Genomic DNA, 14,744 nt, shown 5'->3' with positions numbered 1-14,744 from the left:
CAGACGATCTTTAACAGTATACAACAACTTTCAACTCCCTTCTTTAATGGACTGCCAAAATCAGAAAGCCATTATAAAAATCCAATGAAGTCTTCATTTGATGCTCTGAACAGGGAAGAAGTTTAGAGTGAGGGTTGACATTTCACATTTAGCATGTCGTTTGACAACTTTTCACAAGCTGACCCTGACTTTCAGGAAATGAAATGAAAATGGCAGAATTTGTCTGCATTTTTGATAACTGTGTACTTCTGGTGACTGTACAGTTTGAAATACTGTTTTTTATCAAGTTATCTCATGCTTTCCAACTAGCATGTAAGGCTGTCCCAGTGGTCTTCCTGCCCCCAGGCCTCCAATTGGAAGCTCAGCATTGGCCCCAGGCTGACTTGCCCTGGCGCCCTTTCCCACGTAGTGCCTGTCAGTGCCTTGATTCAATGAGCCCCTTCTAGAAACATGGCTCTGGCCCACTGTGAGCTGCTGCGCTTGTAGAAGCCAGAGGAGCAGGGTCACATGACCCAGAACATGCTCCACCTGTGACCCCACCCGAATCTCTGGCTTTCTCTCTGGCCTGCCAGGGCTCAGGGTGGACTCAGAAGGGCAACCGCCACCATGATGATGCTGGGCTCTCTCCAAGGACCCAGCCAGCGGGCTGAGATTCGTGCTCAGGGAGGGGCTTTGGAATTCCGCTGCGGTGCACGGCATCCCACCTGGCCCCCAGCCCACCCCCCAGGGTTGGACTGACAATCTGCGTGGCTCCTCAGTGCCTTTCCCCGCCCCCACCCACAGCCTGCAGCTGCCACCCTGGGGGCTCAGTCAGTGAGCAGACACCCTGCGACCCGGTGACGGGCCAGTGCTCCTGCCTGCCTCGTGTGACCGGCCGGGACTGTGGCCGCTGCAGCCCCGGCTTCTTCAACCTCCAGCCTGGGAGGGGCTGCCAGAGGTAGGTGGGCGAGGCTGTGTCCCTCACCGAGATAGAAGAAAGCGCCAGGGAGGGGCCTGGTTTGGAAGGTGTCGTCCCAGGCACACTGCCAGGTACACTGTACCTTTCATCAAAGGGGAACAAAGGGCCGGTCAGCTGGCGTCAGACTCCTGGCCCAGCCAGCCTAGGACACAGGCCAAGAGCAGCCCTAGGGGATGTCCAGGCGGGCAGGTGGCCCATTTGGTCTCTGAGTCCCTTCTCAGTGACGCCCGTCACTGGGTGGCCTTTTTGGCCACAGCAGCACCTTAGATAAGTAAGGGTCTTTACGGAGCAGGGGAGGACTCCAGAGAAACAGCAAGTGAATCATTTTTCTTCTTTGCGGGACTTCTCAGAGCCTTTAATATGCTAATTGCACTGTGACTTTCTAACAGAGGGATACGGTTTCTCCAAGACGTATTTGTCCCCATAGCTTTTGTTCTTCTTTTGGCCAGCATCCTGTGAGACTTGTACTTCCCAGAGCACAGTTTGGGGAGGCTGTTGACATGTCCTGACAGGTGATGGGGCCTTGTCCACAGCGGGCTGTGATCTGAGGTCCCCGGTCAGCTGCAGCCATCACAGGCTTGCCCGAGCTTGCCTGAGTCCGGTTCTTTCCCTTATCACAGCTGCAAGTGTCACCTGCTGGGCTCCCAGGAGGACCGGTGCCACCCCAAGACTGGACAGTGTCCCTGCCGCCCAGGCATCACAGGCCAGGCCTGTGACAGATGCCAGCTGGGTTTCTTCGGCTTCTCCATCAAGGGTTGCCGGGGTAAGGAGGCTGGGTCCTTTCCAGGCTACCGGAGGGGTGGGGCCTGAGGTCTCTGGGCAGGGATGACCCAAGGGCTGCCAAGGAACATGGAACAAGTAGCCAGGGCAGAATTGCCAGTGTCCTCATGCCAGCCTGGGAATCTAGTCCCCGAAGCCACCCCCGAGTGCCTGTGTGCCTGGAGCCAGCGTGTCCCCTCTCTGCGCCTCAGTTTCCTCACCTGTAGGATTGGGCTGCACTGGCAGTTCCTAAGCCTGGCTGGTCCTCAGATCCCCACGGAACATTTCAGTAAGTCAGGCTCTAGGTCACCATCACCTTCAACCTTTTGAATCAAAATCTTCTGGGAACCAGGCTCGGTGGCTCAGCCTGTAATCCCGCACTTTGCGAGGCTGAGGTGAGTGGATTGCCTGAGCCTGTGGGTTCGAGACCTGTCTGGGCAACTTGGCGAGACCTCATCTCTACAATAAATGAAAAAATCAGCCGGGCGTGGTAGCGCGCGCCTGTAGTTCCAGCTACTTGGAAGGTGGAGGCAGAAGGATTGCCGGAGCCCAGTGGGTTGTGGCTGCGGTGGCCGGGAGCGGCCACTGCACTCCAGTCTGGGTGACAGAGTGAGACTCCAACTCAAAAAAATAAAAATAAAAAATAAATAAAAAAATATTAAAAATCTTCAGGGAAGGGCCCAAGCATCTGTACGTGAGGTGCCCAGGGTATTCTGGGAGTGCCCAGAACTCAGCATCCGCTGCCACGGATCCCTCCAGCCTGCAGGTGCTCCCCGCTGGGCTCTGCCTCTTCCCAGTGCCACGAGAACAGCACATGTGTGTGCAAGCCTGGCTTCGTGGGTTACAAGTGTGACCGCTGCCAACACAACCATTTCCTCACGGCCGGCGGCACACAGTGCCAGGAGTGCCCACCCTGCTACGCCCTGGTGAAGGAGGAGGTGAGTCTGACCCCGCCCAGGGTCCAGGCCCCGCCCAGGGTCCTGCCACACCCTCCGGCTCATTCCACAACCCTTACCCTCGGCTCTCAGGCCTTGCGAGTCTGCCTGCCACCTTCTCCCTGTGCCCACCCGGCCTCCTGGCCCTTTCCAGCCTGGCTCAGCCCTCACCCCAGCCCTTCCTGGCTCCGGATGGACGGGAGAAAGGTGGCTTTGGTCACCCACCCTTCCCGACCACCCTGGGCTGAGGCTTCTCACTTTCTCGGGTTCAGGGGGATGAGACCACTGACAGACCCTTGGTAAAGAGCAGGCAATGCCCATTCTAGGTACAAAGAGAATTTCGTGCAGGGAGGTGGGTGGTGCAGGAGTTGGTGATCGAGCTCTAGGGTTTACCCATCGGGGCTGCCTTGCCCTAGTCCTGTGAGCTGTCTTGTGCCCAGGCAGGTGGCAGCCTGGGTGAGCCTCAGTCTCTCCTGCTCCAAAGTGGAGATAGTCCGGACCCACACCCCCTTAGGAAACCAGTGAGGCCAGCTCTGGGGGTGTGTGGTGTTGTGGAGAGATGAGATGAGGTGCCCCGAATATCAGGCCACACTCACAGCTGCAAATGGGCCAGCCCACAATCAAACCATTGACCATGTTGCAAGAAAACAGATGGATATTTACACCAAGTGAGTTGACAAAGACAATTAACAAATAGTTTTGGAGTTTTTTTTGAGTTGTTGTCTCACTGTGTCACCCAGGCTGGAATGCAGTGGCACACTCACGGCCACCTTGGCATTGACCTGCTGGGCTCAGGCGATCCTTCTGCTTCAACCTTCCAAGTAGCTGGAACTATGGGCATGCTTTACCATGTCCGGCTAATTTTCATTTTTTTTTTTGTAGAGGTGAGGTCTCGCCAAGTTGCCCAGGCTGGTCTTGAACCTGCGGGCTCAGGCAGTCCTCTCACCTCAGCCTCCCAAAGTGCTGGAATTACAGGCTTCAGCCACCGCACCCGGCAACAATTATTTTAAAGCATGGTATTCCTGGCTGGGTGAGTTGGCTCACGCCTGTAATCGTAGTATTTTGGGAGGCGAAGGTGAGAGGATTTCCTGAGCTCAGGGATTTGAGACCAATCTGGGCAACTTGGCAAGACCTCGTCTCTACAACGAATCAAAAAATTAGCTGGGTATGGTGGCGCATGCCTGTGGTTCTAGTTCCTTGGAAGGCTGAGTTGGAAGGATCACTTGAGCCCAGCAGGTCAAGGCTGCTGTGGCCGTGAGTGTGCCATTATATTCCAGTACTCCAACCTGGGCAACAGAGTGAGACTCCAACTAAAAACAGCAACAGGCTGGGCACAACGACTCACACCTATAATCCCAGCACTTTGGGAGGCCGAGGTGAGAGGATTGCCTGCAGTTCAAGACCAGCCTGGGTAACTTGGCAAGTCCTCATCTCTACAATAAATAAATAAAAATATCAGGGGGGGAGGGGAAGGGAGATGGGTTTAATGGTAGTAAGTATGTGTCTGGGGACAGGGAGGCATCTCTTATCAACAAGGGTGCCTGAACGAAGCATATTTGTATACCTAACCCTTAACTGTACCCCACAATATCATCATAAAAAAAAAAAAAATATTACAAGCCGAGCCACCGAGCCTGGTTTGATTTTTTTTTTTTTTTTTATTATAGAGATGAGGTCTCTTTGCCCAGGTGGGTCTCAAACCCGCGGGCTCAAGCAATCCACTCACCTCAGCCTCCCAAAGGCACGGGATTACAGGCTGAGCCACCAAGCCCAGCCATAAAAATATTGATTATAAAAAAAAAAAATCAGCCAGGTGTGGTGGCGCATGCCTGTAGTTCCAGCTATTGGAAGACTGAGGCAGAAGGATCACCTTGAGTCCAGCAGGTCAAGGCTGTGGTGGCCTTGAGTGTGCCACTGCACTCCAGCCTGAGTGACAGCGTGAGACTCCAATTCAAAAAAATAAATAAATAAATAAAATAAAATAAAAACAACAGCAACAAAAAAACCAGTATTCCTTCCAAGTGCGTTCAGGTCATATTTTCCTGTCGCATGAGGAAGGGAAAGCTTCATGGTTTTTTTGAGAGCCTTTTGAACTTTGGGTTTGGGGACAGGGCTGTGCTTGGGTGGCCTCGTGACCTTCCTCATAGAGAGGTTATGAGGGGATGCGAGCTGGAGTGTGGCAGCCATTCGTGTCGTGGCTGGCTCCTGATAAGTGCTCAGTACATGCAGTGAGTGTCATACGACCAAGAGCCAGGCTGGGGCATGGTCATAGCACACCCAGCCAGCATGTGTCCGTGGCACGCCTGCTCTGTGCAGAGTCCTGGGAATACAGTGAACAGGACGGACAGAAACTCTCATGGGATGCCACTTCCCACACCAACCTCCCCCCACCACTCCCAGCCCACAGCGGGACAGAGGTGAGATGGACTGTGTCAGCAGGTGTTGTTGGATGTGACAGGGACAGCCACAATGGGGTGGGTGGGCAGGGTTGCTTCACAGAGGTAGGGTGTGCCCTTGGCTTTGAGGCCCAAGGTAGGATTTGAAGAAAGGAGCCCGCGGGAGGTGTCTGGGCAGGATTTCCAGGCCACCAACCTCACACACCTCTTCTTCTCTGTCCCTTCCAGGCAGCCAAGCTGAAGGCCAGACTGACTTTGATGGAGGGGTGGCTACAGGGGTCGGACTGTGGCAGTCCCTGGGGACCCCCAGACATTCTGCAGGGAGAGGCCCCATGGGGAGACCTCTACCAGGGCCTCCACCTGCTGCCAGGTATGGTGGGAGAGCAGGGCGGGAGACCAGGAGGCCAGGGGGAGTCACATGGCCTAGTCAGATGCTGAGTCCTGTCACCGTGGTCCTCTCCTCCAACGTCCCAAACCCACTTGTAACTTTATTAATATCGGTTCCAGGCTGGGCGAGGTGGCTCACGCCTATAATCCCATCACCTTGGGAGGCTGAGGTGGGAGGATCACTTGAGTCCAGGAGTTTGAGACCAGCCTGGGCAACATAGCAAGATCTCATCTCTACAAAAAAATGAAAAAATGAGCCAAACGTGGTGGCATGCACCTGTAGTCCCAGCTACTCAGGAGGCTGAGAAGGGAGGATTGCCTGAACCTAGAAGGTCGAGGCTGCAGTGAGCTGTGATCATGCCTGGGCAATAGAGTGAGACCCCAACTAAAAAATATATGTGACCGGGTGTGGTGGCTCAAGCCTGTAATCCTAGCACTTTGGGAGGCCAAGGCGAGAGGATCGCCTGAGGCCATGGGTTCAAGACCAGGCTGGGCATCATGGTGAGACCTCGTCTCTACAATAAAATAAAACATTAGCTGGGCGTGGTAGCATGCTCCTGTAGTCCTGGCTACTTGGAAGGCTGAGGCAGAAGGATCTCTGGATCCTAGCAGGTCAATGCTGGGGTGGCCATGAGCGTGACACTGCACTCCAGCCTGGGCGACAGAATGAGACTCCAACTCAATATGTGTGTGTGTGTGTGTGTGTGTGTGTGTGTGTGTGTGTGTGTGTGTGTGTTGATCCTTGTCTCCACGTTCCCTGCCCTACCCAGACTCTAAGCTCAGTGAGTTCATGGGCTGGGTTCATTCATTTATCTGCTCACTCCACAAAAAATCTCAGGGCATTGCACAGGGCTGAACCAGTAGCATCCCACCGTGCTGATCCTTGGCTGTTTTCCTTATGGTGCTTGACATGTAGAAAATAAATGGGTAAATATGAAAGTGAAGGTGACCTGTCACTAAACCCAGGAGGAATTTGGCCCAGGGACACGGAAAGTTGGAGGGGACTGAGAATGAATGGGTTCCTCTGTGAAATGTCCTCTGTGAAATGTCCTCACCACTGAATTAGGGGCCATCAGATGTCAGGCTTAAATTGCCCACGTGTGAGCCCACTGCACACCACAGAGATGATTCGAGAGGAGGGTCACTGCTCTCCCTGACTCTGGAATTGCTTGTGTGCCTCTGGAAGGCCTGGGTTCCATCCAGGCCCTCAGGCGTGACTGGCTTACTGTGGGTAGAGCCTTGGGTCACGATTTCCCTTCTCCGGGCCTCATCTGTAAAATAATGTGACCTGCTGGGTGCAGTGGCTCACGCCTGTCATCCCAGCACTTTGGGAAGCCGAAGCAGTTAGAGCTTGAGCCCAGGAGTTAGAGACCAGCCTGGGCAACAGAGAGTGAACTCGTATTTACCAGAAAAAAAAAAAAAGAATTAGCTGAGCATGGTGGTGCATGCCTGTGGTCCCAGCTACTTGGGAGGCTGAGGTGGGAGGGTCGCCTGAGCCCAGGAATTTTAGCCTGCAGTGAGCCAAGATCATGCCACTGCACTCTGGCCTGGGTGACAAAGTGAGACCCCCAACTCAAAACCAAAATGGGGTCACTCTTTCCTTGGGAACATGGGTGCCTGGGCTCGTGCTGGAGTTCACCTGCCTGGGAGAATGGAGGGCACAGGAGGAGGCCCTGGGGGGTAGGGTGGGCCCTTGGTGTGACATCTCAGCCGCTCTGTGACCCCTGGGCTGCGGGCTTCCTGCAGGGGTCCGAGAAGCCTTCCTGGAGCAGACGACAGGCCTCGAGGGAACTGTGAAGGCTGCCCGGGAGCAGCTGCGGGCGCTGAGCAAGGGTGCCCACTGTGCCCAGGCCAGTGCCCAGAAGACCTGCATCCAGCTGACTGACCTGGAGGCGGCACTAGAGTCCTCAGGGGAGGAGATCCTGCACGCAGCCTCCGTTCTCACGTCTCTGGTACCCCAGGGCATCCCCCACCCCTCTGAGCCAGGCCTTGGTCTTGTCCCAGTCCTGCCATTGACCTGGTGACCTTGGGCGTGCCTCCTGCTTCCTGAGGCTCAGTTGTCCCGCAGAGTGAGGCTCACAGGGTTCAGTGAGAGAACATGGCAAGCCAGACGTGTTCCGCATAGACAGTGAATGCACAGAAAGTAGCAGGCAGTGTCCTTCTTGGCGTTTCCACATCCAGGACTGTGCCCACGGATCTGACTTGGTGCATTGATAAAACTGGCCAGGTGCAGTGGCTCACACCTATAGTCCCAGCACTTTGGGAGGCCAAGGCAGGAGCATTGCTTGAGCCCAGGAGTTCGAGATCAGCCTGGGCAACAAAGCAAGATCCCGTCTCTACCAGAAATTTTGAAAATTAGCCAGATGTGGTGGCTCACACCACTATTTCTAGCCACTTGGGAGGCTGAGGCAGGAGGATCACTTGAGCCCAGGAGTCAGAGGCTGCAGTGAGGCATGATCACCATACTGCACTCCAGCCTGGGCAACACAGTGAGACCCTGTCTCAAAAAAAATAAGTACTGAGGCAGAAGGATCGCCGGAGCCCAGCAGGTCGAGGCTGCGGTGGCCGGGAGCGTCCACTGCACTCCAATCTGGGCGACAGTGAGACTCCAACTCAAAAAAAAAAAAAAATTAAAATTACGGGTGCTGTCCAGTTCTGCCCCATTGTTTAGCCACATGTGGCCCTTGCCCCCCAGGGATGGGCTGTAAGTGTCCTCCTCTGTCCCTTTTCTCTCTTGAGGTGATTCCTCAGGAAGGGTCCGGCCAGCCCACCAACTGGAGCCATCTGGCCACAGAGGCCCGCGTCCTTGCCAGGAGGTGAGCCCCGAGGTCCTGGGGGCATGGTGAGGTCATGCCCAGCTCTTCTCCTGTGGGTGCTAGGGTCAGAGTCAGCCCCACAGTTGCCCCTCCCTGGGGGTTGGGATCAGATGATGTAATTGCTTCCTTGTTGTGGGACAAGTGTGACCACCATGAGGAGAGGTAAACAAGGGGAGGTTCAAGCCAGAGAGCGTCTGCTGGCTTTAAAAAAAAAACAGCTTTAGGCCAGGCATGGTGGCTCATGCCTGTAATCCCAGAACTTTGGGAGGCCAAGGAGAGAGGATCGCCTGAGCTCAGGAGTTCGAGACCAGCCTGGGCAACATGGTGAGATGTCTGTTTAAAAAATCAAAAAATTAGCCAGGCATGGTGGCACACACCTGTAGTCCCAGCTACTCGGGAGGCTGAGGTGGGAGGATCACCCAAACCCAGGAGGTCAAGGCTGCAGTAAACTATTATCATCACTGCCCTCCAGCCTGGTGAGAGTGAGACCCTGTCTCTAAAAAACGAAACAGGAACAGACATGTGGGCTGGGTACCAGGCAGAGGTAGAAAAGGAGTCTCTGTCCTCGTGGCTGTGCTCTGTCTGGGACAGCAAGAGGCCCCTGTGGTAAAGGTGTGTGTTTGGGCCCAAGCCCTTCTGTGTGAACTCTTGGTGATGGTCGGGTGGGTGTTCTCATGCAGCCACAGAGACACCGCCGCCAAGATCAAGGCCACTGCCCGGAGGGCCCTACTGGCCTCCAACACCAGTTACACGCTTCTCTGGAGTCTGGTGGAGGGAAGGGCAGCCCTGGAGGCTCAGCGGGAACTGGAGGACAGGTGAGACCTCCCCAGGTGTGGGAAGAAGCTTGGGCTTGGCTCTGGAGCCAGTGGGGCCTGGCTAGAGGCTGCCGGTTCTGGAACCCACTTCCCCTGAGTCCTGGTGTTCTCTGGCGTTGGTGTCTGGGGTCGACGTCCCACTCGGAGTGGGGCCATGAGGTCTTGGCCCACTTGGTGGTGAGTTACAAGAACCCATTCACGCCTGGGGCATGCAGCTCAGCCTCTGGAGACACAAGACAAGAACTGGAACCCAGAGCCATGAATCTCTGGCTTTCTGCCGCGGCAGCCCTTGAGTCCCGCATTTCCTCTTCAAGTCCAAGTCCTCGCCCAAGTACTCCCAGCTCCTCTTTGGTACCAGCTTGCTTTCTTTGCCTCTGCAGACCAGTGGGCGCTGCTTCTGTGCTCTGGGTGACCCCTTCTCTCCATCTCAGTTCAAGGGTCAGTGAAGACCAACCAGCATCCCAGGTTGACATTCCTAGATGAGAAAATATGATTGGCTCAGCTTGGACCAGGTGTCCAGCCCTAAGCCGATCAGCATGACTGGGGTGAGGTCACATGACCTGGATGCTGGCTCTCGGAGAAGGGGCTCAGGGTGGGAGAGAAATCAGGGTTCTCCACCCTCGCGGTGCCCCTGTGCAGGACGACTGAGTGGAGTGGAGGGTGGCCAGCTGGACAGGACAGAAAACCCATTCTGGTCGGCTGATGACAGACCACAGGCCGTCAGGGCAAAGGGCCCATGGTGATCCTGCAGCCCAGGGGTCTCCATTTACCAGTGGAGCAGACACACCCTTCCCTCACCACCAGGCATTCTCCTCTTACAGCTCATCCAGAGGAGACAAGCAGTTGCAAAATGCATGATTTTTGCATGGAAACTGATGCCAGTGGGGTGTGATGTAGTTGTTCTGTTGGTTCTTTGACTTCACCACAGAAAAGAATTTCAGAGTGAGTCCAAAGCATAGACTAAGATAGAGTTTAGGCTGGGTGTGGTAACTTACACCTGTATAATCCTAGCACTTTTGGAGGCCGAGGCGGGAGGATTGCTCAAGCCCAGGAGTTCAAGACCAGCTAGGTAACATAGCGAGACCTCATCTCAAAAAAAAAAAAAAAAAAAAAAAAGCCGGGTTCGGTGGCTCAGCCTGTAATCCCAGCGCTTTGGGAGGCTGAGGTGAGTGGATTGCCTGAGCCTGCGGGTTCGAGACCTGCCTGGGCAACTTAGCGAGACCTCATCTCTACAGTAAATCAAAAACTAGCCGGGTGTGGTAGCATGTACCTGTAATTCCAGCTACTTGGAAGGCTGAGGCAGAAGGATCGCCGGAGCCAGCAGGTCGAGGCTGCGGTGGCCGGGAGCATCCACTGCACTCCAGTCTGGGCGACAGAGTGGGACTCCAACTCAAAAAAAAAAAAAGAGAAAATAGCTTCAGCGTAGCAGCCGCTTTCCAAGGGTATCCAGCTGAATACCCGCCCCACAGAGGGCAAATCTGCCTGGCAAGCAGGAAGAGGCCTTTGCAAGTCAGGGGTCCAGACCGTGATGGGGAAGGATGGTCCTGCCCCCTGCTGCACGATTCATCCTGACTTCTGTTTCCTCACAGGTACCAGGAGGTCCAGGTGGCCCAGAAAACGCTGGGCACGGCTGTGGCAGAGCTGCTACCCGAAGCAGAGAGGGTGCTGACGGCCTCACGCCCAGCCTTGCTGGCTGCCCCTGCAGCACCGGTCAGCTCAGTGGTCCTCAGAGCTCTGTCCGGGATGGGGGAGGGGAGGCCTAGCCTAGCAGCTGGTAAAACCAGTGCGGCCCAGGCAGAGACAGGTGACACGTGGCTTATCTTTAACTTTCTAGCAGCTGTTTCAAATAAGACAGTCCACCCGCAGGGCTTGCAGTTAGAGTTCAGCTAGTGTTTGTTGTTGATGGCAGTAATAAAATCAAGACTGGAACTGCTTCTTCATCATAGTGACATCAGCAGTGACACCAGATGGGACGTGAGACGAAATCCCAGCTCCGCTACTCTAGCTTTGTGACCTGGCTGAGAACTTTCCGTCTCTGAACCCCAGTGGCTTTGTCTGTAACATGGAGCTGGCCCCTTAGGTTATTTTAGGGCTGCTTCCAGGAGGCGATTTTAGAATAATGCACAAAGTGGTTGGTTGGCCCCTCTGTGGCTGTCACCCTGTACTCATCACCTCTGGGTAAATCAGGTAAATCCAATGTGTCTTCTTGGTAACCCCGAAATTTTAAAACTCAAACACTGAGCTTTAGCCTGGCATAATGTCTCATGCCTGTAACCCCAGTACTTTGGAAGGCTGAGGTGAGAGGATTGCTTGAACCCAGGAGTTCAAAACTACCCTGGACAACATAGCAAGGCCACGTCTCTACAAAAAAAAAAAAGAAAAAAATTAGCCGGGTGTGGTGGTGTGTACCTGTAGTCCCATCTACTTGGGAAGTTGAGGCAGAAGGCTTTTCTGAGTCCTGGATTTTGAGACTGTGGTGAGCCATGATCGTGCCACTGCACTCCAGCTGAAAGATACTGACAAAATACAAAAAATACAAAAAAAGAAGGAAGGAGGGAGGGAGGGAGAAACTGAGCTTATATAAGTATATTTGAGGGCTGGGCGTGGTGGCTCATGCCTATAATTCCAGCACTTTGGGAGGCTGAGGTGAGAGGACTGCCTGAGCCCACAGGTTCAAGACCAGCCTGGGCAACTTGGCGAGAACTCATCTCTACGATTAAAAAAAAAAAATTAGCTGGGCATGGTGGCCCGTGGTTCCAGCTACTTGAAAGGCTGAGCAGAAGGATCGCCTGAGCCCAGAAAGTCAAGGCTGCAGTGGCTGTGAGCATGCCACTGCACTCCAGCCTGGGGGACAGAGTGAGACTCCACCTCAACAAAACCAAACAAAAAACAAAAAAAAAAATGTATTTGAGACAAGACCTGACCCAGGCTGACCTGAGATACTTATTCGAGGTCTTTGCTCCTCCCACCACATGTGAACAAGAGCTATTAGTGTATTTGAGCCCGGGTGCTTCTTCAGACGCCACTGGGGGTGTTGGATTCTAGGCAGTACCTGCACAGTTCTGCTTTCTCTAAAGTCTGGAAAATTCCACAATCTGAAGCATATCCAGCCCCAAGGTTTCAGCTACGGGATTGTGGACTGAGGAAGGAGTCTAGCTTTGCAGTTAGGAAATGAGGGTCAAGGACATTAGCAGAGCTGCCCAAGGCCATGCAGCTAGAAATTGATGGGGTTGGAATCGAGCCCCAAGGGACAGGTTCCCCAGCCTGGCTTCCCTCACCCTGGCCCCTCTGCTTCCTTAGGTCCACATGAAGCCTTGCCCCTGCCATCCCTGCCCCCGGGGCATCAGGGAGACCTGCCAGTTTTCAGGGGGCATGAGGCCCACCCTTGGCCTCAGCCCAGCAGGGCACCTCTCCCCAAGTAGGAGATCCGCTCCACGCCCTTTCCTGCAAAAGGCCCCATCTAAGCCTACCGTGTTTCTGCAGACTCAGAAGTCCCGGGCTGAGGACATGGACCTGAAGGGGAAGGCCTTGGAGAAGACAGTTGCATTGAGAGAGCGCCTGGCCACCGAGGCTGTCCAGGCCCTCCAGTCCACCGCCCAGGCGGCGCTGCAGAAGACGGAACCCTTCACAAAGGTCAGCTTTTGTTCCTCTCCTTTTTTTTTGGAGTTGTGGTCTCACTCTCTTCGTCCAGGCTGGAATGCAGAGGCATGATCATACTTCACCACAGCCTCGGCAGGGTGCAGTGGCTCTCGCCTATAATCCCATCACTTTGGGAGGCCTAGGTGAGAGGTTTGCCTGAGCCCACATGTTTGAGACCAGCCTGGGCATCTTGATGAGACCTCACCTCTACAATAAATCAAAAAATTAGCCAGGCATACCTGTAGTTTCGGCTACTCGGAAGGCTGAGGCGGAAGGATCGCCTGAGCCCAGTAGGTCGAGGCTGCAGTGGCCATGAGAGTGCCACTGCACTCCAGCCTGGGCGATGGAGTGAAACGCCAACTCAAAAAATAAAATAATTCACAGCCGGGCTCGGTGGCTCAGCCTGGAATCCCGCGCCTTTGGGAGGCTGAGGTAAGTGGATTGCCTGAGCCCACGGGTTAGAGACCCGCTTGGGCAATGAGACCTCACTTCTACAATAAATCAAAAAATCAGCCGGATGTGGTAGCGCATGCCTGTAATTCCAGCTACTCGGAAGGCTGAGGCGGAAGGATCGCCGGAGCCCAGCAGGCCGAGGCTGCGGTGGCCAGGAGCGGCCACTGCACTCCAGTCTGGGCGACAGAGTGAGACTCCAACTCAAAATAAAAGAAAAAAAAAAATAATAATAATAATTCACCACAGCCTCGAAGTCATCCTCCCACCTCAGCCTCCCAAAGTGCTGGGATCACAGGTTTGAGCCATTGCGCCCAGCCTGCTCTCATTCTTTGAAACGGGGCAGGAGGAGATCCTGGAGGAGAAACATTTGAAACCTGGAAGAGAGACTGCCTGCCCTCCCAGGTTCTCTGAGGTCAAGGGTTACAGGAAGGAGAAAGGGAAAATAGGTGGTAGCTCTTTCCGTCTTCAGGGAGTAAAGGTGTGAGGAGATGGGATGGATGGACAGACAGATGGACGGACAACAACACCAGCAGCACCCAGGCCAATGCCCACCACCCTCAGCATCAGTTACACCCAGGATGCTTTTCATTCCTTCCTTAATTCCTTAGTTCCTTCTCCAAGTGTTTATTGAACACCCGAAATCCCTGGGACTCATAGAGTTAAACTGTAGAAGGGGAGACCAGGGCATCCAAGGAGAATTATGGGCCATATTTAGCTGAGTCAGTGGTATCCAAACTATGAAAATATAAACTACCAAACCAAAACACGTTCTCAGCCAGGCACGGTGGCTCACTCCTGTAATCCCAGCACTTTGGGAGACCGAGGCGGGAGAATTGCTTCAGCCCAGGAATTTGAGACTAGCCTGGGCAACATAGTGAGACCCCATCACTACAAAAAATTGGCCAGGGGTGGTGGTTCACACCTGTAATCCCAGCACTTTGGGAGGCCGAGGCAAGAGGATTGCCTGAGTCCAGGGGTCTGAGACCATCCTGGGCAACCTAGCAAGCTCTACAGTAAATCCAAAAAGTAGCTGGGCATAGTGGCGCCTGCCTGTCATCTCAGCTATTTGGGAGGCTGTGGCGGAAGGAACACCTGAGCCCAGCACATCGAGGGTGCAGTGACTCTGAGCATACCACTGCACTCCAGCCTGGATGACAGAGTGAGACTCTGACTAAAAAAAAAAAAATTAGCTGGGCACGGTGGTGTGTGCCTGTAGCCCCAGGTACCCTGGAGGCTGAGGCAAAAGGATCTCCTGAGCCCAGGAGGTTGAGGCTGCAATGAGCTGAGATCATGCCACTACACTCCTGCCTGAATGACAGGGTGAGACCCCAACTCAAAAAACAACAGCAAAAATGTTTTCTTTGAAACTAGTGTTAGACTTACAAAAAGGTTGCAAAGAGAGGACAGAATTCCCATACACGCTTCACACAGATTCCAAACCATAGTACATGTGTCAAAATCAGGAAAATGGCCGGGTTCAGTGGCTCAGCCTGTAATCCCGCGCCTTGGGAGGCTGAGGTGAGTGTATTGCCTGAACCCGCGGGTTCGAGACCTGCCTGGGCAGCAAGACCTCATCTCTACAATAA

The 14,744-nt window shown here is 54.2% G+C and overlaps 1 protein-coding gene across 1 annotated transcript in view; it reads left to right on the top strand.

Annotated features, from left to right (window-relative positions):
- LAMC3 (laminin subunit gamma 3) overlaps nt 1–14,744 on the top strand; it is a 57,552-nt gene that overhangs the window by 32,541 nt on the left and 10,267 nt on the right. The window contains exons 15-23 of the mRNA XM_021712023.1: nt 784–937; nt 1,579–1,721; nt 2,477–2,655; nt 5,277–5,418; nt 7,182–7,387; nt 8,175–8,251; nt 8,932–9,066; nt 10,656–10,776; nt 12,550–12,699. Coding sequence (XP_021567698.1) covers nt 784–937; nt 1,579–1,721; nt 2,477–2,655; nt 5,277–5,418; nt 7,182–7,387; nt 8,175–8,251; nt 8,932–9,066; nt 10,656–10,776; nt 12,550–12,699 — 1,307 coding nt within the window. The remainder of the gene's footprint in view (nt 1–783; nt 938–1,578; nt 1,722–2,476; nt 2,656–5,276; nt 5,419–7,181; nt 7,388–8,174; nt 8,252–8,931; nt 9,067–10,655; nt 10,777–12,549; nt 12,700–14,744) is intronic.

Source organism: Carlito syrichta, unplaced genomic scaffold (assembly GCF_000164805.1).
Source record: "Carlito syrichta isolate Samal-C Ts95f unplaced genomic scaffold, Tarsius_syrichta-2.0.1 Scaffold303014, whole genome shotgun sequence".
In the NCBI taxonomy this organism is placed as follows: Eukaryota; Metazoa; Chordata; class Mammalia; order Primates; family Tarsiidae; genus Carlito; species Carlito syrichta.
Note: the sequence above shows the minus strand (reverse complement) of the source record. Positions and strands in the feature narration are given on the sequence as shown.